The sequence below is a fragment of the Sus scrofa genome, chromosome 10 (assembly GCF_054392235.1).
Source record: "Sus scrofa isolate SSC_HxYL_T2T_F1_AM1 chromosome 10, Sscrofa_HxYL_maternal_Yorkshire_Landrace_v2.0, whole genome shotgun sequence".
NCBI lineage: Eukaryota > Metazoa > Chordata > Mammalia > Artiodactyla > Suidae > Sus > Sus scrofa.
This window is the reverse complement of record NC_139392.1, coordinates 95,234,104-95,255,391: the sequence shown is the minus strand read 5'-3', so window position 1 is coordinate 95,255,391 and position 21,288 is coordinate 95,234,104. Positions and strand designations below refer to the sequence as shown.

The following is a 21,288-nucleotide window of genomic DNA, read 5'->3' as shown; positions in this document are numbered from 1 at the left end:
CAGCAAGAAGGCACTGTCTGCGAGCCTGGAAAAGGGCCCTCAGCAGAGGGCGGCCCTGCCGGCACCCTGAACGTGGACTTCCAGGCTCCAGAGCTGGGAGGAGCGACCACAGTGGTTTCAGCCGCCCCGTCGGTGGTGTTCAGCTCCAGCAGCCCAGGCTCAGACGCCACATCACGGCATTAGGGTGATTCCTCTTCTCCCGAGTGTCCGGTGTCTCGTTGAAGGAGAACCGCAACCTCGAACCTTTCACCTCTTTGCCCTTCGGTGGGTGCTCTTCATGAGCAGCCACTTCAGCAAACACACACAGGCAGACCCCCGAGCAGCCACTTCAGCAAACACACACAGGCAGACCCCCGGCGGGCGGACCTGCGCGCGTCCCCAGTCACGGTGGCACTGCCAACCTAGGTGGCGGCAGAGAGCGCCCCCAGCCCGCCGAGCGAGAGCAGCACGGGGGGTGGGATGGGGGGGGTGGGGGTTGTGGGGGTGAGCCCCCGTGTCGCTGCAGCAGTTTTCAGCCGTGGGGCTTGCCGTCGGAAGCTCAGGGCCGCTGGCTGGGAGGCACGTCGGAGGACCGCAGCCCCAGGCCACTCCCGATTCAGGCTGGCAGGTAGCGCCGGCCGGGGTGGGGTCGCGAGCGCGGACCCAGACGCGCGGGGCGACGCGTCCCTCCTCCGCAGCCGACTCCGCCCGCGCCCATCAGTCGCGCTGACAAGGGGACCGGCGGCAGGAGCGCTCAAAGCGCAGACCCGCGCGCCCCCTGCCTTCCGCTCACCCCGCCAGCGGCCGTCACCCCGACCCCGAGACCCCCGGGACCCTGAGTTCCGAGACCCTGGGCCCCCTAAGGCTCCCGGGGTCCCCCGAGCCTTCCAAACACCTCTGACCACCCCCTCGACACTCGCAGGCTCCCGGGACCCCCGGGACCCCCCGAGCCGGGCCAGACAGGGCTCGCGGCCGGGCCTTGAGCCCAACAGCCGCCGGCGGCAGCACAGGCCTCCAGGGAGGCCTCTCAGGACCCGCTCCTTTAGCGGCAGGAAGGAGCTTCGGCGCCGCCTCTCCCCACCGAACGTGCCCCGCCTCCCGCGCTCCCTCAGTCCCCCGGCCCCGCGACCCTCCTCCGGCCGGGAGGGGGCGCCGAGCAACGGCGAGACCATCCGTCGGCACAGGGGGAGCCCGGAAGTGACGCGCAGCCGGCGGAAGTCCCGTCCGCCCGGGCGGAAGTCCCGCCCTCGCCGCCCACCCTGGCGGAAGTCCGGACCGCTGTCCCTCGTGGCTAGTCGCAGGCATGGCGCATTACAACTTCAAGAAGATTACGGTGGTGCCGTCCGCGAAGGTAGGCGGCCCTGGGGTCTTCTGCCCTCGCCTTTCTTGGCCGGGGCGCGGGAAAGTGGGGCGGGCGGTCTGTAATGCTGAACAGAGAGAGGTCGACTTCCCCCCCCACCCAGGCCCCCTTCTTAGGCCGTGTTCTCTCGGAATTAGGGCCCCCAGGTTAGGGTCCCGCCAGAGGTGGGGGTCCTTCCCCAGAGGTTTGGGCCCCCTGGGGGTTAGGGTCCTCCATCAGACCTTAGGGTTCCTCCAGAGAAGACGGAGAGTCAGGGAGAACGTCAATGGAGCCTGTAGCTTTTGAACTGGTCCCTAAGGATTCGTAGACAGCCAGGTGGAGGAGGGGTGGAGGTCCCTCCCGGTGCTCCTGACATTATTGCAGGAATTTGTCTGCTCGTGTCTGTCAGTAATCACCTTACATCCCTTAGGAAATAAATAGTGGCTTTTGGTTTTACCTGTTTATCTTATGCACTTTCAAAGCCAAAGGTGTGCAAGTTGAAATAGAACTGTTTCTCTTTTTAAAAGAAAGTTTCGCCTTTTAATTTCATTTTATTTTAAAGTTCTCTTTATGGTTAGGATTACAAAAAAAAAAATAGTTCCTCTAAAACTTGAGATACTTAAAATTGTAGAGCGAAAGTCCAGCTCACTATACATCACCCACTTTTTTTGGCTTTCATTAGTAGATTCAGTCGGTGTTTATAAAATTGCATTCTAACCATTCACTTAAATATTTTTTTCCCATTGGTCATGAAGTATTTGAGACCAGCTATCATGTCTTATTCAGCTATTATATTCCTTGTGGTTTGTTTTTTGTTTTTTTTTGTTTTTTGTTTTTTTTTTTTTGCTTTTTAGGGCCACACCTGTGGCCAGTGGAAGTTCACAGGCAAGGGGATGAATCAGAGCTGTAGCTGCTGCCCTACACAACAGCTCAGGGCAACGCCAGATCCTTAACCCACTGAGCAAGGCCAGGGATTGAACCAGAATCCTCATGGATTCTAGTCGGATTCACTTCCGCTGTGCCACAACAGGAACTCCTAATAAACTCCTAGAGCTGGGTCAGGGATCCAGCACTGCCATGAGCTGTGGTGTAGGTTGCAGATGGGGCTCGGATCTGGCGTTGCTGTGGCTGTGGTGTAGTCCATCAGCTGCAGCTCCGATTCAACCCCTAACCTGGGAACCTCCATATGCCACGGACGTAGTAATGTGTATATATCGGTTCCAACCCCCAATTTATCCCTTCCCCCCACCTTTCCCCTTTGGTAAACATAATTTTGGCTTTGACATCTTTGAGTCTGTTTTTGTTTTGTAAGTTCTCTTGTATCATTTTTATTAGATTCCACATATTATTGATCTTATGTATTTGTCACTCTATTTCTCTCATTGATCTCAATTATTTTAAGATATTTTTTCTGATTTATGCTTGAGTAGTTTGGCTACTTAAAGTTTCAGGGGTTCTTAGGTATTTGGAAATTAGGATAATGTCAGGTAAGCATGGGATAAAATTTATTTTAGCAGCTGTTTGCTGACTGTTTCTTAAAGACCAGGAACTATGAAGATCAGCAAGGTTTTATGTTGAAAATTTAGTTGGGAAAATGGTTTGTGATTTAAAATATATAGTATTATTATGGAGTTCCCATCGTGGCGCAGCAGAAACGAATCCAACTAGGAACCATGAGGTTGCAGGTTTGATTCCTGGCCTCGCTCAGTGGGTTAAGGATCTGGCATTGCTGTGAGCTATGATATAAGTTGCAGATGGGGCTCGGATCTGGCATTGCTGTGGTGTAGGCCAGTGGCTACAGCTCCAATTAGACCCCTAGCCTGGGAACCTCCGTATGCCACGGGTGTGACCCTAAAAAGACGAAAAGACCAAAAAATAGGAGTTCCTGTTGTGGCGCAGTGGTTAACAAATCCTACTAGGAACCATGAGGTTGCGGGTTAGATCCCTGGCCTTGCTCAGTGGGTTAAGGATCCAGCGTTGCCCTGAGCTTCGGTGTAGGTCGAAGACGCAGCTCGAATCCTGCGTTGCTATGGCTCTGGTGTAGGCCGGTAGCTACGGCTCCGATTCGACCCCTAGCCTGGGAATCTCCATATGCTGCGGGAGCAGCCCTAGAAAAGGTAAAAAGACAAAAAAAAAAAAAACCAAAAAATAAAAAAATAAAATGAAACATACAGCATCATTAAATTTTAATCTTTTAGGACAGTTTCACGTAAGTGGATGAAAGTAGACTTTTTGGTGTAACTGTGTCTTACTTTATTTAATTGCAGGACTTTATTGACCTGACATTGTCGAAGACTCAACGAAAGACTCCAACGGTTATTCATAAACATTACCAGATCCATCGCATCAGACATTTTTATATGAGGAAAGTCAAGTTTACTCAGCAGAATTACCATGACAGACTCTCGCAGATTCTGACGGATTTCCCCAAATTGGATGTACGTGACCGAGGGTCATAAGCGATTATGTAAATGTGAACCCTCAGACTGTCAGGATTAAACCAGGCTGGGTGCTCATTTGACAGATAACAAAGGAAGGAGGAAACGATGGATCTGTCGGAGGAGTTCACCTGCTGAGTTAGTGGCAGACCTCGGAACTGAACACAGGTCCTTTGGTTCCCCGTCTAACTCCATCTGAGGCCCAGAGCCTGGTCTCAAGGCTTTGTAACCTCTGAGTTTATGGGGTTCGGCTGAGCTCTCTAAAAGCTATGGGCCCAAAGCCCGCAGTGCTGTGGTCTCACTGGCTTGTCTGCTTCCCCTGCCCCCTTTTTCCAAGGCTCCTTTTCCTGTGGCCTCAAGTTGGGACAGTGGCCTGAGGCTCACCAGCATTTGTGATCTTGTTGCTTCATCACCTAATGGCAGCCAGTGTGCTTTCTTTTTTCAAAAAAAAAATTCATGGTTGCACCCGTGGCATGTAGACATTCCTGGGCCAGGATTGAATCTGAACCACAGCTGAGACCTGTGCCACAGCTGCAGCCATGCCAGGTCTTTAACCTACTGTGCTGGGCTGGGGATAGATTTTTTTTTTTTTTTTTCCTGAGGCATGTGGAAGTTCCCAGGGGAGAGATCAAATCTGAGCTGCAGCTGCCGGACTGCGCCACAGCCACGGCAACGCCAGATTGAAACTGCGTCTGCGACCTACACCACAGCTCACGGCCATGGGGGATCCTTAACCCACTGAGCGAGGCCAGGGATCAAATCCACATCCTCATGGATACTAGTCAGGACGAGCCCACTGAGCCACTCCTGCAGTGAGGTGCTGCAGTGGGAATTCCTTCAAGTATTTTTCACACATAGGAATGAGACACTCCTGTGCCAAAATGACCGCTTTGTTTTTCTTTGTAGGATATTCATCCATTTTATGCTGATCTGATGAACATTCTGTATGACAAGGATCATTACAAATTGGCTCTAGGACAGATAAACATTGCCAAAAATTTAGTGGACAAGTAAGATTTTTTTTTTATACAGTAGCTTTTAAATTACTGTCAAAAATGAAAAAATCTTATGTATTTCTTCCTCTTTCTTTCAGTGTTGCTAAAGATTATGTGCGGCTCATGAAATACGGTGATTCTCTGTACCGCTGCAAGCAGCTGAAGCGCGCTGCCCTCGGGCGAATGTGCACTATTATCAAAAGACAGAAGCAGAGTTTGGAGTATTTGGAACAAGGTACTTGATGGACACCAGCAAAAAGGGTTTTAGTGCATCCTTTTCGGGTATTTGATACTTGGCAAAAAGTTATTTTTTATTTTTTTTGCTGTACCCACAGCATACAGAAATTCCCAGGCTGGGGGCCTAACCTGTGCCACAGCCATGACCTGAGCCATAGCAGTGACTATGCTGGATCCTTAACCATTAGGCCACCAGGGAACTCTGAGAAATTATTTTAAAAATGTTTATTTTTGGAGTTCCCGTCGTGGCTCAGTGGTTAATGAATCCAACTAGGAACCATGAAGTTGTGGGTTCGATCTCTGGCCTTGCTCAGCGGGTTAAGGACCTGGCGTTGCCATGAGCTGTGGTGCAGGTTGCACACACGGCTCGGATCCTGCGTTGCTGTGGCTCTGGCGTAGGCCGGCGGCTATAGCTCTGATTCGACCCCTAGCCTGGGAATCTCCTTATGCCACGGGAGTGGCCCTAGAAATGGCAAAAAAGACCCAAAAAAATTAAAATAAAAATGTTTGTTTTTGTTTTAGCAATAGGATCAAATTATTTTCCTCAGCCTAGTTTATAAGAAATTCTAACAGGCTAGATGTTATTGCAAAAGCAGGTAGCATATACAGTGCTTACAAAGTAGTAGTAGTGTTAGGAAGATTTATGGTTTTCAAATTTCCTAGATAAGGCGTGTATGTTATAAATTAGAGGGAAATACAAAAAAAATGTAAAATGACGCATAGTTTTACCTATTGTTGACTTTTAATGCATTTTCTTGTGAGATGTGTTAGCATCAAACTGCTAATCCAGGTTTGTCACCTGCTAGTTTTATTTAATAGGACAGTTTCTAAATGAATGTACAGGAGTCCCCATTGTCGCACAGCAGGTTATGAACCTGACTGGTATACGTGAGGCTGTGGGTTTGATCCCTGGCCTTGCTCGGTGGGTTAAGGATCTGGTGTTGCTGTGAGCAGAGATGTAGGTCAGAGATGCAGCTCTGATCTGGCGCTGCTGTGACTGTGGTGTAGGCCAGCAGCTGCAGCTCTGATTCCCCCGCTGGCTTGGAACTTCCATATGCTGCGGGTGCCCTAGGAATAATTATGTAAAATAAGAATAGGTTAATGTAGGATTTCACTGAAACCATGATTCGCCTTCTCGTGCGCGTGTATGTTTACACGTCATATGCCTGATTTCCATCTGATTTGGTTTCATTCCCCCCCCCCCAGCACCTTGCAGATAATTTGCGACGAGATAGTAGTACTCAGCTGCTTTGACAAGGCTTCCAGTGACCGCGGTGGCTGGTCGTGTCACTGGAGCAGGTGCGAGGTGCACACGAGGCCCCCCGAGGAGGCTCATCATGGGGAGAGGCCCGCTGCCTGGCCAGGAAATGGCAGCACATGTGCTCAAAAATGCTTTTCCAAACGTCATTCAGTGAATAGGCTGCTGGGTTCATTCCGTCTGGGCCCTGCCTTGGACCTAGGGGGTAGGGAGACCAGGCAGGGGGGCCTCGGAGTGGGGTTCCCAACGCAGCCAGACGGGGAGCACGAGCTCGCAAGGCGCAGTGCTGCAGCAGCTGGTGCTCTGCTCCTTTGGCGCCATACCGGCCCCGGGATGCCAGGGCGAGGCGGTATGACCGCAGGCCTGGAAGCCAAGTGGAACAGACGGTGCAGTTTCGTTTCCTTAGTGTTTCTCCTGAAGTTGAGCTCGTCTCTCTTGTCACAGTGCGTCAGCATCTGTCCCGACTGCCAACTATCGACCCGAACACCAGGACCCTGCTTCTGTGTGGGCACCCGAACGTCGGCAAGTCCAGCTTCATCAACAAGGTTTGGCTGAGGGGCGACGGGGCGACCCAGGGTCGCGTGCGGGGGCGGGCTGCTTGTCCTCAGTCGGCACCGGCCCGGGCTCACAGCACCTTCTCCTCTGACCAACTCTGTCCCAGAAATCTGTGTGTCCTGCACACCTGTAAGGGGCTTGAGACGCGTAGTGTCGCCTGGTTGACGGCGGCCATTTAATTAACTACCATTAAACAGCAACAGGAAGTCCAGTCCTTAGTCTCCCGCCTGAGTTTCAGGAGTTCACGGTCGGTGCCCGGCTCTCGGGCCAGGTGCAGGTGTGGCGCATCCGTCACAGGAAGGTCTTGGCCGCTGCCGGGCCGCGGGGCGAGGGCGGGCTGCCGGGGTCCCCAGATCCCGGGCCTCCTCCGCGGGCCTCGGCAGGAGGGAGCGGAGCCCGTCCCCCGCCCCGGGTGCTGGCGTTCCTGCCCGGGGTGGGGTCTGGGGTGTGCGGGGCTGAGCCGCGGCTGTGCTGCTGCTCTAGGTGACACGAGCGGACGTGGACGTGCAGCCCTACGCCTTCACCACCAAGTCCCTGTTTGTCGGGCACATGGATTACAAGTACCTGCGCTGGCAGGTGAGAGCTGGTGCGCGTGGGCTCTTTGCGTGGACTTTGATTTCGGCGGCTGCCCCCGTCCAGGGCACCACGGGTCACAGGGACCATCCCTGTGGGCCGCTCATGTGAGCCTCGGGGCCTCCCAGGAGCCGGGCGGGGCCTCGGGGATTCGGGGCAGCAGCTGCTCCCAGCGCAGAGTCTGCTGACGGTGGTGCTTCTGAGGCGCTCAGAGTCGCCCGGCTCCTCAGCTGCCCTTAGAAGCTTTAAAAACCGCTGCCGGCCCATGAAGGAACCGTTGTCAGCGATGGGCTTCCTGGCCTGTGGGGGGGTCCTTCCTGTGCTCCTGTGTCGCTGTCGGGAAGCAGTGCTTCCGGGTCAGCGGCTGGTCCCTCAGCGGCTCTGCAGGCCCCCACCTCTCACGGGCAGAGGATGCCCGCCTGGCCCTCGCCGCCCCGGGGCGTTCCCTCGGTCAGGAGGTCTCATTTCCCAGCCTCGCGGGGCCAGGCTGGGTGTAGGCGCCCTCGGGCGTGCTGGCTGAGCCCTTGTGACCGCAGGTGGTGGACACCCCCGGCATCCTGGACCACCCCCTGGAGGACCGGAACACCATCGAGATGCAGGCCATCACGGCCCTGGCGCACCTGCGGGCCGCGGTCCTCTACGTGATGGACCTGTCGGAGCAGTGCGGGCACGGCCTGAGGGAGCAGCTGGCGCTCTTCCAGAGCATCAGGCCCCTCTTCGTCAACAAGGTGAGCGTCGCGCTGCCGGGGCTCCGGGTGGCACCTGCGGCGGGAAGGTCATCGTCCCCTTCCTTCGTTCCTTGTTCCAGCCTCTCATCGTGGTAGCGAACAAATGCGACGTGAGGCGAATCGCCGAGCTTTCGGAGGACGACCAGGTGAGTCTCCGCCACCGCTCACCCACGCTCCTCACGGGCAGCCTCTCTAGAGGCCCCTTAGCGACGCTAGTCTGGTTTTCTGGTTCTCAGGGGCGAGGGCATCTTCAGTGGCCGAGTCTCCCTGAGCTCAGGAGAACCCCTTAGGGCAGGCGGATGTGGCCCGGGACTCAGGGACCCGGGACCGAGGGGCCGTGCTAGCCTTGGCTGCTCAGGAGGTGCCACCTCCGTGTGGGCCTGGCGGCAAGCCCTTCTGTGCCACGTGGACGCCTCCTCCGGGGACCGCAGCCTGTGGAGTGAGCTTGGCTTTCCAGGCTGGAAGCACTGGGCTGTAGAGACGGGTTAGGGCCTCGTGCCCTGGAGGTCAGCGGCCTGCCCGCCTGCCGTGCTGGGCCCTGGGAGGAGTGGCGCCTCTGGGCCCTTTTGCAGTGATGAGGCTTGAGAAGCAGCGCTGACTGCTGGTGGCCTCCCCGGAGCCGTGGCAGGCGCTGCAGCGGTGTGGCCGCTCTTTTCAGGGACAAGGAATCTGCCACGAGGGAGGTAGGCGGGGTTCCTGAGGCGCTCACCTGTTGTGGTCGCCTGTCGCACCTGCAGCCCGGTGGTGGGAGAGGCCGCGAATGACATCCTCAGTCCTGGCTGGATTCATAGATGTTGCTGTATCGTTTTGTTTTGTTTTGTTTTGTTTTGGTTTGGTTTTGTCAAATGTTTTATTGAGTGTAGATCGCTGGAGTACTGTCGCGCATGCATTATCTGTAGATTCAAAAAGAGTAAAGCCCCACTGTCCTCACTGGCAAGTGTGTCGGGCTTGGCAAGCGTGGTGGTTAGTGAAGCATCACGAGAGTAATCGGGTTCCTGAAAAGCTTCTCCCACTTGGAGTAGGGTCTTAATCACGTGAAAAGCAAAGTTGTTCACGTTTAGCGAACTTGCATTTCGTTGGAGGTACACAGGTTTTTTTGGTTTCGTTTTGTTTCTGCCTTTTTGCCGTTTCTGGGGCTGCTCCCTCGGCATATGGAGGTTCCTAGGCTAGAGGTCAAATCGGAGTGGCAGTCGCCGACCTACACCACAGCCACCAGCCTGCACCACAGCTACAGCAACGTGGGATCTGAGTGCATCTGTGAGCAACACCACAGTTCATGGCAATGCTGGATCCTTAACCCACTAAGTGAGGCCAGGGATTGAACATGCAACCTCATGGTTCCTAGTCAGATTCGTTAACCACTGTGCCACGACGGGAACTCCAGTGTTTTAATTTAATTTTGTTTGTAGAAGATTCTTATCCCCAACTTTATCCCAACCATTTTTTGGAAAATTTAATTTTTTTTAAAACACGTACTTTTTGGAAGTTGTCATTTATCTGAGCCATTACTAAAATTTACTTCTTTTTTGGTTGTTGAGGTGTATTAAATTTGAAGAAGATAATATCTCCATCTTCAACAGTGTAACTTCCGCCTTGTTGTCTGCACTTTCTAGCAGCCTTGACTGCATTTTCAGGACCCCCCCCCCCCTTTTTGGTTCTTTTTCTAGGGCCCCACCTGTGGCATATGGAGGTTCCCAGGCTAGGGGTCGAATTGGAGCTGTAGCCATCAGCCTACACCACAGCCACAGCAACCTGGGCTCCAAGCCACATCTGTGACCTACACCACGGCTCACAGCAACACCAGATCCTCAACCCACTGAGTGAGGCCAGGGATCGAGCCCACAACCTCGTGGTTCCTAGTTGGATTTGTTAACCACTGCGCCACGACAGGAGCTCCAGGACCTTCCTCTTTAAAGTCTATGCATTTCATTGCTTCAGCCACAATGAATCCTTTTTCAAAATCCGTGTGAATCTTTTCCTGCATCTTGAGGCGCCTTTGTCCCTTTCCTGATGGTCCGTGCACGCACTTCATCGGGCCTGCAGTGAAAAGTGTTCTAGTTGGAGTGCTGCCAGCCCAGCCTCAGTGATCTCTGGCAGAGCGCTTTTTGTCCTGTTGGCTTCCAGATACTTCTGTCTCCTCAGCACTCAGTTCTTGCAACTTGAGTTCCCAGGCCCTCTGACAGGAATGGCCAAGGCACCTGGTGCTGCCCGTCCACCCACGCCTTACTTTTTTCCAAGCGTTTGTTTTTCTTTCTAATGGCGTCTTCTTCAGAAGGATTGAAGTCAGAAACGAGTGTTGATTCAGCTCGTCGGTGTCTTTGTCAGTCCAGTCGTGAGAGGAGCAGACGGGTTTCTCTGATCAGCAACCCAGCGCCTGACTCTGCGCGTTCGTCATGTTCGGGTTTTAGTTTCTATCGCTCCTCTCACAGCCGCTTGTTCCGGTTTGTCTGTGATGCGCCCAGTCGTTGCCTCATCTTGAAGCTGAAGCTCTTCATGTGCTATTTCTTTAGCTCGAGTAGGGTCTACACGTCCGTCAACACGTGTGACGGCAGCGTCTTCAACAGCACGTGTTAGATGAAAGACTCCATCGCAGGCGCTCAGAGATGACGGGGCCGCTTCCAGGCCTCGCACATCGCGAGCTGCTTTCACAAGGCCCGCGGTGCCCACTGACATTCAGACAGGCGGGCGTTTCCTCGCTGGTGTGTGGCACTGGCAGCGAGGGTCAGAGCATTCATGCGGCACAGGAGCTCTGCTCTCGTCAGGATCAGTCGCGCAGAAGGGAAAGTTTTCTGCTGAAGTTTGACAGTTGGTTAATACATTGAAAAAGGTAGGTTTCCCAGCATTTGGCAATCCAGCAACACCAGTTTTCAAGGAGGTGCCGAATCATTCAGTGATGGAGGGTGGTTTACTTGCATCACCTCCCTTTTTGGGGCCATCGTGCTTGGGGACGATGGTGACCCGAGGTCCCGGCAGCCGTGATGGGAGGAAGGGGGAGCTGTGCCGTTTTCTAAGGCGTCGTCTCCGGCTGTGGGGGCCGAGTGTTTTATGAAAAATGGCTTCGAGGACCTTCTCTGTCAAAATCCACATCTTGATGTTGTCAGGATTCTCTTCAGGGGCAGAGGCTGCAGACGGTTCCACACAGGTGCTTCCGTTTGCTTGCTGTCTTCCGGTTTGATTCGCCCGTAAGGTGTGGTCTCTTGATCACGGGAAGGGGTAGGGCCAAGGAGACTCGGGGCCACGTCCTTCAAAGAGTTAAAAACCAGCGCCGGTGTCGCCAGCGTTACCGTCAGCATCTCTAGCACCTGCTTGAGCAGTGAGGTCTGTCTGTGGGGACCTGGGAGGAGATGACGCGTCTCTTTTCCCTTGTGTTTCCAGAAAATATTTGTAGACCTGCAGGCCGCGGGGTTTCCTGTGGTGGAGACCAGCACCCTGACGGAGGAAGGGGTCATGCAGGTGAAAACTGAGGTCAGTGCCCCCCACGAGCTGGGAGAATGGTCATTTGGTGTCACGGGCCCTGGACGTGCTCGTAGTGGGGCAGGAGGGGTGACCCTGGTCCCCCCCTGCCCAGAGATACCAGGGGTGGCGGGTGGGGAATCCAGGGGTGCCCACGCTCCCTCCACAGGTCGTTTCCGCTCACTTCTGCCTGCTGGGGTCCTGCCCCTGCCGGCCGTCAGGTGGCCTCTGATGCCACCACTGAGAGGAGGTGCAGAGCAGCTCCCAGACCAACGCCGGAGCCCTGGTTCCGGGCCCTTGGATCCTGGTTCCTTCCGAGAGGCGGCAGGACACTGAGTGGACGCCCTGTGACCCATGCTGGGTTTTCTCACCTTCTTAGGCTTGTGACCGGCTTTTGGCTCATCGTGTCGAAACCAAGATGAAAGGAAATAAAGTGAACGAGGTGCTGAACAGACTGCACCTGGCGGTTCCCAGCAGAAGAGATGACAAGGTGGGTCCGCCCTCCTGGCTGGGGGGCAGGGCGGGGCCTGCGCGCGTCCTCTCTGTCTTCCTGGGGTAGGTCACACTGGGCGTGTCCCGTCGGGAAGGAGCCAAAGGGGTGTGAAGAGCCCGGTCACATCCTGCTTCTCCCACCACCCTTTCTCCGTCTCACCTGTTTCCCCTTCCAGACACGTCTTGGCTTTTACAAGCTTTTTAACAAAGTTTTAAATGTGTAAATAAGTTGTATTTTTTCATATTCTTCACTCTTGCCATTAATACCAGGGCTCAGAGGTCTGTTTTTATACCTGGGTCTCTGCTTTTAATTGCAGCCTTGTCTGTAGGGTGAAGTGTAAAGCCCTTGTCCTCCAGAAAGGCACCCTTCTGGTGGGTACGCCAAGACGGTTGGCGCGTGCACCCTGGTCCTGCCAGTCTAACTGGCTGAGGCTGAAGACCGTGCCGCTGTTGCCATGACCCTTTCCTTAGCGTTCCCTGTTTCCTGTGTGTCTGTTCATGTGACAGTAAGTTTTGTCGCCCAGTCTAGGCGGATGGAGTCGCTGTCAGTGACATTGCTGTTAATGACTTTACCGTATCTGTTCCAAAGAAGTTACACCACTGTTCACTGTCATTTTTTATTGAGGTGCAGTGATTTACAGAGTTGTGATAGTTTCTGATGAACAGCAGAGCGATTCCGTCATGCACGGACCTATGCATATTCTTTTTCGGATTTGCTGTGTCGTTTGTTACAAGATACGGAATGCAGTCCTTGTGCTGTGTGGCAGGGCCTTGTTCTTTAGGATTTTGTCAGTGTGATTTTTATTCAGTACCACACATTTTTTTCCCACAAGTAAAATGAAAGTTACGTCATGAGAAGCGGTATTTCTGCGTCATAGTTTCAGACAGGCACACTCACCGGCTTATTCAGCCTGATCGTTTCCAGTTAGTGCACATCATGTGCAGCTGGGTTTTTTATTTTTCTGGATTTTATTTGGATGTGTATCTTGATAATTGTGCAGTTGAGCATTTTTAATGTGCTCGTTTGCCTTTACACTTTTTTAGTTTTACGCATCGATTTGTAATTTTTGTATTAAGGGAAATTGAATTTTTTTTGTCATTTGCTTTTTGAGATGGGAGATTCTTTTTTTTTAACCTCAAAGAAATTACATGTTTTTTTTTTTTTTTTTTTTTTTTTTTTTTTTTTTTTTTTTTTTTTTTTTTTTTTGTCTTTTGTCTTTTTTTTTTTTTTGTTGTTGTTGTTGTTGCTATTTCTTGGGCCGCTCCTGCGGCATATGGAGGTTCCCAGGCTAGGGGTTGAATCGGAGCTGTAGCCACCGGCCTACGCCAGAGCCACAGCAACTCGGGATCCGAGCCGCGTCTGCAACCTACACCACAGCTCACGGCAACGCCGGATCGTTAACCCACTGAGCAAGGGCAGGGATCGAACCCGCAACCTCATGGTTCCTAGTCGGATTCGTTAACCACTGCGCCACGACGGGAACTCCAGAAATTACATGTTTTTAAGTTGGTATATATATTGATATTTTCTTTACAGCTACTGAGTTTTGTGTTGTGTATAGAAAGACCTACCATTCATTCCAAAGACATTCTTTAAAAGGAGTCCGTCCGTGTTTGATGGTCGAGTTTTAAATTTCACCTTTCTTGAATAGAACCTTCCTTCAGTTGTGGGCCTACCCTGTTCTCAGGAGGCGGTGGAGGGAGTCCAGCTGTCATCACCCCAGCACTGGTTGGGGGCCGTCCCTTGTACCCTGGTACATACTCGGGCTTTTGTCTGAATTTCTCCTATTCTTTGACCTGCTTTGTTTCTCCTCTGCTGCTGCCTTCGTAATTTTTCTCCCTCGTCTTACTCTTTGTTCTTTTCTGTGTAGATTTTATAGCCGACTGCGGAGACCTCCTGGCTCCCTTGGCCACACCGGTCCTGCTGCTGCCCTCCCCCCCAGATCATCTGTTGCTTTGGGGTTGGGCTGGGTGTGGTTTTGTTTCCCTTGCAGATGGAGCGTTTGCGTGTGGTTCTTCAGGCATCTCATGTAGGCCTTTCCCATAATGTCTTCTCAGGAGCGGCCCCCGTTCATTCCAGAAGGCGTGGTGGCGCGAAGAAGGAGAATGGAGCTCGGGGAGCAGAAGAGGAAGCGGGTAGGTGGGGAGCCCTGGGGGCCTGCTCACAATCCCTGGGCCCTGGAGACCCTCCGGGGGGGAGATGGCTGGTTTGCCGGGGCCAGAAACAGCTCTGACCAGAAGCAGGCGTCACCTCGGCTGCCGAAGGGGTGCTTTCACGGGGACAGGCCAGGGCAGTTCTGGCGCTGCGGGTCATGTGGCGCCATGGGTCAGATGATAGTGGGGGTCGGGTGGCGCCGCGGGCTGGGCGGCGCAGGTGAAACGTGTGTTCTCGTTGCAGGAACGGGACGTGGAGCTGGAGATGGGAGATGATTACGTCTTGGACCTTCAGAGTAAGGCTCCCGGGCTGGTTGGCTAGGCCGCCGCTGCCGTGGGAAGCCCCCCGCTTGAGTGCTTCAAGGCGCACAGGCTCTCCCCGCGTGCCCCGAGTTGAGCGTCTCGCGGGTGACCACGGCTCTGCCCGCCAGGGCTGAGATGCTCCTTGCTGATTGTCTTCTGTCCCTCTGGGGGCGGTCCCTCCTGTAGCTCTCCCGCCTGTAAGTGCTGGGCCAGCCCGGCTGTTGACGCCTTCGGGCCCTGGTGGCCTGGGGACGAGCCTGGGCAGTCCTTTGGTCACGTGTGTGCTCTCCTCCCCGGGTCTTGGACCACATGCTCGGCGTGGGATTGTGTGGGCTGTGGCTCGCTCGGGGCACGTGGTAGTTGAAGGTGGAGACCCAACGTGGCAGATGTTCTGTGTTGAACCTGCAGAGTACTGGGATATAATGAACTCATCGGAAAAACACGATAAGATTCCTGAGATCTGGGAAGGCCACAACATAGCCGACTACATCGACCCCGACATCATGCAGGTTTGTGGCACGCGTCACTGAGCAACTCGGTCATTCCCAGTCCTCTGCCCTCTGCTGAGCAGGAGATCCAGCCCCCGAGACCCCCGGACTCTTCCCGCTGGTCCTCGGCGGCCTCCGCTCAGGAAGGAGCCCCTGGGCTGTCGCCCACCCGCCCGGCCCTCGGCTTCCCCAGGTGGCTCTGCCCCGGCTCTGCCTCCTGTCTCTGCCGCTCCCCTTCGCTCTTTTGTGACCTATGAGTCCCCACAAGTTTCTCTCATCTTTTCCTAAACACAGACTTTCTCGGGCCCAAACTCTCCTGTGCTCGCTGTCCTTTCTCTCCAGAGTCGGGCTTTGGAAAGGTGCCGCCTGCTGTGCTCCAGGCCCAGCCCGCTTTCCGCATCGGTGGCGAGGACCCTCTGTCGGGCTCCTCTCACAGGGCCTGTTTTTCGCTCTTCTCAACTGTACCGCCAAGGAGCTTGGGTCTGGGGAGGAGCGGGTTCAGGACCAGTCCCGACGGACGGTCTCACTTCCCCGAGAACAGAGTTCTTGGAGGTGCCTGCCGGGAGCTGGGCAGTGAGGCCGTGACCCCCTGCCCGGGGCTCGCCGTGGAGTTGGGGGCGAGGTTTCTAGAGAAGGGAAAGAAACAGCCCTGGACAGCCTGCAGCTGGCGGCTTAGTCTCTGCTCTTTTCTGCCCGGAGCCTGTTTGCAGAAGCTGGGCCCCAGCGCGTCAGGCAAGGCCCGGGTGAGCCTGAGCCGGGCGTGCCTCGCACCCTGAAAGGCTCGCCGACCCCTGGTCTCTAGGAAGGTGGTTGTGCTGCTTGTGAGTTTGTCGTTGCTGACTTAGTTATGGCTTTTCTTTATTAAAGAAACTGGAAGAGTTGGAGAAAGAAGAGGAGTTACGAGCCGCTGCCGGGGAGTATGACAGCGAGTCTGACAGTGAGGACGAGGAAATGGCGGAGATCCGCCAGCTGGCGAAGCAGATCAGGGAAAAAAAGAAGTTGAAGATTCTCCAGTCCAGAGAGAAGGATGCCGGGGGCCCCAGGATGCCCCGCACGGCCAAGAAGGCAGGTGTCCCTCGGAGGCGTCACTCCTCGGGGCCCGCGCCTCGTCCTTGCTGGGCCTGCGGCTCCCTGGGTCTTGTGGGACCTGCTGAGTTTCGAGGTGGATTTTGGCCTTGTGTGTTCTGAGTGTTACCCCCTTTCTTACTGACTTTCATGGTTGGGCTCAGCCGCTCTGCAGCTGTACCGGTTACGGTCATGGTTGCGGTTTGTGGAAGTAAAGCTGCCGTCTCTCTTCTTCCTTAGTCAGGACTCAGCTTTTGCAATTTACACGAACCTGACCCAGGCTGACTAAGAGCCGACGGGGGCTCGAGTGGCCTGTGCCCCAGCAAGGACCGCCCCGTCCTAGCGGGTCTGCAGCACCTTCCAGCCCCAGGCCTCCCAGGAAGACACAGGGCCTCGGGAGAGGGTGCTGGTGCGGGCAGTGAGATTGACGGGGCGGGAGGGAAAGGACGGGGCACATCAGCCACCCCGCGCCCTCGGGGTGGGAGGCCCTGGCCTCTGGGTCCTCGTGGGAACCCCCGGGAGCTGAGGGCATCCAGGAGTGCAGCGCCCGTGCCGTCCTGCCCGCAGCAGGCGCCCCCGGGGGGAGAGTTACCGCTCAGGGGCTGGTGAGCTGTGCAAGCACATGAGCGGGAGATGGCAGAGGCACTGTCTGAGCTCGGCCTTGCACACTGTTGTGCGAGAGGCGTTTTCCCTGCCTCTGCTGTAGCGCTTCATCCAAATAAACTTGCTCAAGTCCACCGCCGCCTCCCCTGCAGGTGCAGCGGAAGGTATTGGAGGACGAGATGCGCGCGCTCGGCGTGGACATGGACCACAAGGACGACGTGAGTGGGCAGAGGCCTCAGACCCGAGGGCCCGAGGCTTCGTCTTGGGAAACCAGGGATGGGGGCCTGTGGATTTTCCTCGGGAGGCGGAGGAGAGGCAGTGACCGTGTCCGGGGCTACAGGCCGTGCTCGCTCCCCCTGCAGGAGGGGAGGGGTCGGAGGGCCCAGCCCGTCCCCAGGCGACCCCTGCCCTGCGTGGTGCCCTGCCCGCTGTGGTGTGTGGTCGTGGTTCTCCACCCAGGCTAAGGGAGTGTCACTTGTGCTGACAGCTCAGAAATGAATTCAGTGTGGTAGACGCCTTCCAGTCCAGTTTCTTAATGCGGAGGCTTTCCTGTTTTATCTTTCTAAAGCGTTTATATAACCGCATTCCACGTGTAGCGTTTACTTGTCATTGTGGCGTGAGTGGTTTTCATCTTAGGGTAATTTTTTTTTCTTTAGCCACCCTGCAGCATGTGGAGTGCCCAGTTCAGGGGTCAGATCCGAGCTGTAGTTTCAACCTAAGCCACAGCTGCACCAGTGCTGGATCCTTAACCCGCTGTGCCGGGGGATCGGACCTGCGTCCCAGTGCTCCCAAGACACTGTGTTGTGCCACAGCGGGGACTCTGGGTGATTTTTGTCTTTTTGGGCTGCGCCTGAGGCATGGGGAAGTTTCCAGGCCAGGGATCGAACCCACGTCACAGTAGTGGCCCAAGCTGCTACAGTGACTGCACTAGAATTTCTTTTTGGTCTTTTTGGGGCCGCACCCATGGCATGTGAAAGTGCCCAGGCTAGGGGTTGAATCGAAGCTGCAGCCGCTGGCTACACCACAGCCACAGCAGTGGGGGAATCTGAGCCACGTCTGTGACCTGCACCACAGCTCGTGGCAATGCTGGATCCTTATGCCACTGAGCAGGGCCAGGGTTCGAACCCGAGTTCTCATGGATACTAGGATACTGGTTGGGTTCATTAACCGCTGAGCCACAACCGGAACTCCAGCACTAGATCCTTAACCTGCTGAGCTGTCGGGGAATTCTCTTGTGTTTTTAATTGAATAAAATACTTTATTTTACGCCGAAGAGTATAAGATGACGGGTAAGAAACCCAGAGCAGAAGACTTTGCATCAGGGGAAAAAATGCAGTGGGGACAGACTCTCCAGGAGCACGGGACAGGTGCATGCCGTGGGTGTCGCATCGCAGTTTTTATACTTAAACTGCGACTTTGGTTTCGGCAACTGACCTACTTGCATAGAGCTTTAATTAGCTTCAGTCTAAGTTACAGAATAAACACAGTTGGTATTGAGTCTCCAGGTGCGAGAGGGACACAGTCTATAAATAGTTTAGAGCCGTGTTCCTTAGAGCCCAGAAGTTAGAAAGCTTTTCCGTTAACTTGGAGTCCGGCTTTCCTTGCTTGAGAAATTATGCCAGAGCATAAACGTCTTTGTGTGAAGAGCGTCTTCGTATTCTGGGTTGTTTTCTCAAACGGCTTCCCAGAAGGGGAACCGGAGGAATCAAAGATGCCGTGTTTCAGGCTCATCTGCGTGTTCACTGGCGTGGGGAGGGTGTCCTGCTTTGTTTGCACAGGGCGTTATTTTCATGCTCACCTGTGGCTTCTGACCCTGGGGTGTTGGCCGTGTGCTGGGCTTTCTGCCTCTGCGCCCCCGCCATCCTTCCCCTGACAGGGCTGAGCAGGCAGCGCCCAGTAGATCCAGGTAGAGTTGAAACAGGCTCAGGGACGCTCGTCCGGCAGGTGTGTTGGTGAGAGACTGGCCACTGAGTCACATGAAATCAGCTCTGGGGTGTGAAGGTGTTCGGCTTTGCGGATGACGGTTCTAAAACCCCACGTGCCTCCCCCTTTGTTGGGGTAATTTCATGTTTGTCACTGAGGCTGGGACCCTGTGGCGTGACGTTTGCTCTCCATGTGTTTCAGGCGCATTACGCAGTCCAGGCCAGACGGTCTCGCAGTGTCACTAGGAAGAGAAAGCGGGGAGACTCTGTCCCGCCCCCCGCTGCGGCCCGGAGCCGCAGCTGCTCTCGGACTCCCCGAGACGTCTCTGGGCTGCGGGATGTCAAGGTCAGTTCCTCGGTTGCTGACAGCGTCAGGGTTCGGAGCAGACCCCGGGGCTGAGCACCTGCAGGGGTCGGGGTGGGGGTTCGCTGTGCGCTGCACCACGAGGCGGCCTTGGCCCTGGAGCACCTTGTGCTCTTTCTCGGGGCGGGGTGGGGGGGACCAAAGCGGGATGTGTGATGGTGCCTAGGTCCCAGGCACTCGGGGCCGGGTGGGACTGTCCCTGCCCAGAGCCCGCAGCCCTTGCCTGAAAGGACTATGCAAGGACAGTTGGCTTCGGCATTTGGAACATCGAGGTGGAGCGAGCCTGTGTGAGCCAGCAGGCCGCACAGGAACCCCAGGTCTCCGTCCCACCGCGCTGTGGCTCTCTGGTGGCTTGGGTGTCCGTGCTGGCCTTGCCACTTGTTACGCAGACCTGAGGACAGCTTCCCGGCTGGAATCCCGTTTCCTCGTGGGTCTGAGGAGGAGCTACAGCAGTGTATCCTGGCCTTGTAGATACAAGGCTTGTGTGGGTACAGCGTCTGTCCTGCGGGCGGGGCCGCGGGGTCTGGGAGAGCAGCGGAGGCTCCCTGGCCGGCTCTTCACAGCAGACCTGGACCAGCCGGTGATGCTGGCTCGCACGGGGGTTTGGTTCGCAGCGGCTGACGTGTTCCTCTCCCCCTTAGATGGTGAAGAAAGCCAAGAGCATGATGAAGAAGGCGCAGAAGACAATGAACCGCTCGGGGCGGAGGGGGGAGGCGGACAGACACGTGTTTGACACGAAGCCCAAGCACTTGCTCTCAGGCAAGAGGAAAGCAGGCAAGAAGGACAGGAGGTAGTGGGCCCGCAGCTGGAGCGCTTTGGCGAAACCGCTTCCTGGTTTGGATTTGAAAAACTGGAGTCCGGGTCTGTAAACCGAGTGTAACAGTGAAACAGCCAAAGCACGCATCGCCTTGCGGAAGGCTGTGCTCACCTCCGGGCTGCACAGGCGTGGGGGGGGTTCGTCACTGCGTGATGAGGCGGGTCCTTTGAGTAGGCGGTGGCTTCTCATTGAGGGGGGTGCTGGTTGCTTCAGAAGCGCAGGGCTGGGAGGGTGTGTGGGTGTGACGTGTCTCCGACGGAGAAGGGTCTTCCTCTGGAGGAGCGGACGGGGGTTCACGGCTTGTGAGTCCTTTTTTGCAGGGAAAACCTCCGTGCCTGTGGGTGTGGGCAAAAGGCTTCCAGCCAGGCCTGCAGACACAAGAGCTGGGGACGCTTCTGAGTCAGAGGGCAGCACAGAGTCGTTCTCTGGTCTTGTGCGATGCTCCCGTGTAGTCTGTCTGCAACTATTTTTTCCCAAATAAACTTCCAAAAGAAAGCCATTCTGATTTATGTGGTTGGTTTTGGTTTTGGTTTTTTAGTTATAAATCATTGTCAGTTTGGGCACATGAAAAGGAAAAACAAGTAAATAGAAGTTCCTTTTTTTTTTTTCTCTTCCCAAAGCAAAAAGTACTTTTTTGTGGACTATAATGTTGCCTAACTTACTGCACCAATTAAATGTGGGCATCTCCTCTCTCAGGTCCATTGTCGAGAGAGACTGTGTTTAATTAAAACCCAGACACCCCCCGCCCTAGCCCAGAAGCACCTTCTGGGATCTGTGTTCCTTTACGTTAAATGGAAGTCATTGTGAGGGACACTTAGAGTAGGCGTGGCGGAAAGCAACAGGTTAGACTGTTAAGTGCTTAAACCATCACCTCATGACCACAGAGGTGCCGTGGCGACCACTCTGGGCACTTGCAGCCCTTCCCCTCTGCCGACTCGGCACCGGGTACACCTCTGGGAGTCTGGTGTGCGGTGTAAGTCGAGGCTTTGCTGCGCGTCTGTGCGTTTAGAGTTGCATTCGGGGATAAAAAGTAAAATGTGCTATGTACATGCTGGGAAAGACTGTTTTGTCTATTTATTTATTGTCTTTTCAGGGCCGCACCTGGGGCATATGAAGGGTCCCAGGCTAGGGGTCCAATCAGAGCTACAGCTGCCGGCCTTCACCACAGCCACAGCCACGCCAGATCTGAGCCGCATCTGCAACCTACACCATAGCTCACGGCAGCACCAGATCCTTAACCCACTGAGCGAGGCCAGGGATTGAACCCACAACCTCAGAGTTCCTAGTCGGATTCGTTTCCGCTGCACCACGACGGGAACTCCTGGGAAGGCCATGTTAGAGACACCTGTTAAGTGATGTCAGGAAGACGAGGAGGCGGCTCCTGGTCCCTGGCTGCACCTGGAGCACAGCTGCCCTGGCAGGACCTCTGATGCAACTGTTCGCAGCTCTGGAGGCTTTAAACGCCTATCTCTTTGTAAACTCCTGGCCGTGAGTTGCTGTTTTGGCTCAGCAGGTTAAGAACCCA

General features: G+C 55.0%; 1 protein-coding gene and 1 pseudogene across 4 annotated transcripts; one reads left to right on the top strand and one right to left on the bottom strand.

Annotated features, from left to right (window-relative positions):
• Positions 1-1,243: 1,243 nt before the first annotated feature.
• GTPBP4 (GTP binding protein 4) lies at positions 1,244-20,262 on the top strand. Of its 4 annotated transcripts, none has more exons than XR_014818187.1 (17): positions 1,244-1,330; positions 3,586-3,756; positions 4,663-4,766; positions 4,850-4,986; positions 6,691-6,791; positions 7,285-7,377; positions 7,911-8,102; positions 8,183-9,259; positions 9,793-11,567; positions 11,935-12,045; positions 14,106-14,183; positions 14,446-14,497; positions 14,913-15,013; positions 15,860-16,057; positions 16,813-16,878; positions 18,785-18,928; positions 19,588-20,262. XR_014818187.1 is itself a non-coding variant. In XM_003357790.5 (17 exons), exons 1-17 carry the CDS (start codon positions 1,283-1,285, stop codon positions 19,738-19,740), a joined length of 1,905 nt encoding a protein of 634 aa, XP_003357838.1. In that variant the 5' UTR covers positions 1,244-1,282; the 3' UTR covers positions 19,741-20,262. The 4 variants fall into 4 exon arrangements, 1 of the variants encoding a protein (XP_003357838.1); XR_014818188.1 differs by having other exon boundaries at positions 8,183-9,267; positions 9,801-11,567; XM_003357790.5 differs by having other exon boundaries at positions 8,183-8,248; positions 11,478-11,567.
• Positions 9,892-11,189, bottom strand: LOC102160817 (obg-like ATPase 1 pseudogene; annotated as a pseudogene).
• Positions 20,263-21,288: the final 1,026 nt, after the last annotated feature.

Coding starts and splice junctions, on each gene's coding strand:
- GTPBP4 (XM_003357790.5), top strand. CDS start 1,283: ATGGCGCATTACAACTTCAAGAAGATTACGGTGGTGCCGTCCGCGAAG. Junction 4,987..6,690: donor TTTGGAGTATTTGGAACAAG/GTACTTGATGGA, acceptor CTCTTGTCACAG/TGCGTCAGCATCTGTCCCGA. Junction 16,058..16,812: donor TGCCCCGCACGGCCAAGAAG/GCAGGTGTCCCT, acceptor CCTCCCCTGCAG/GTGCAGCGGAAGGTATTGGA.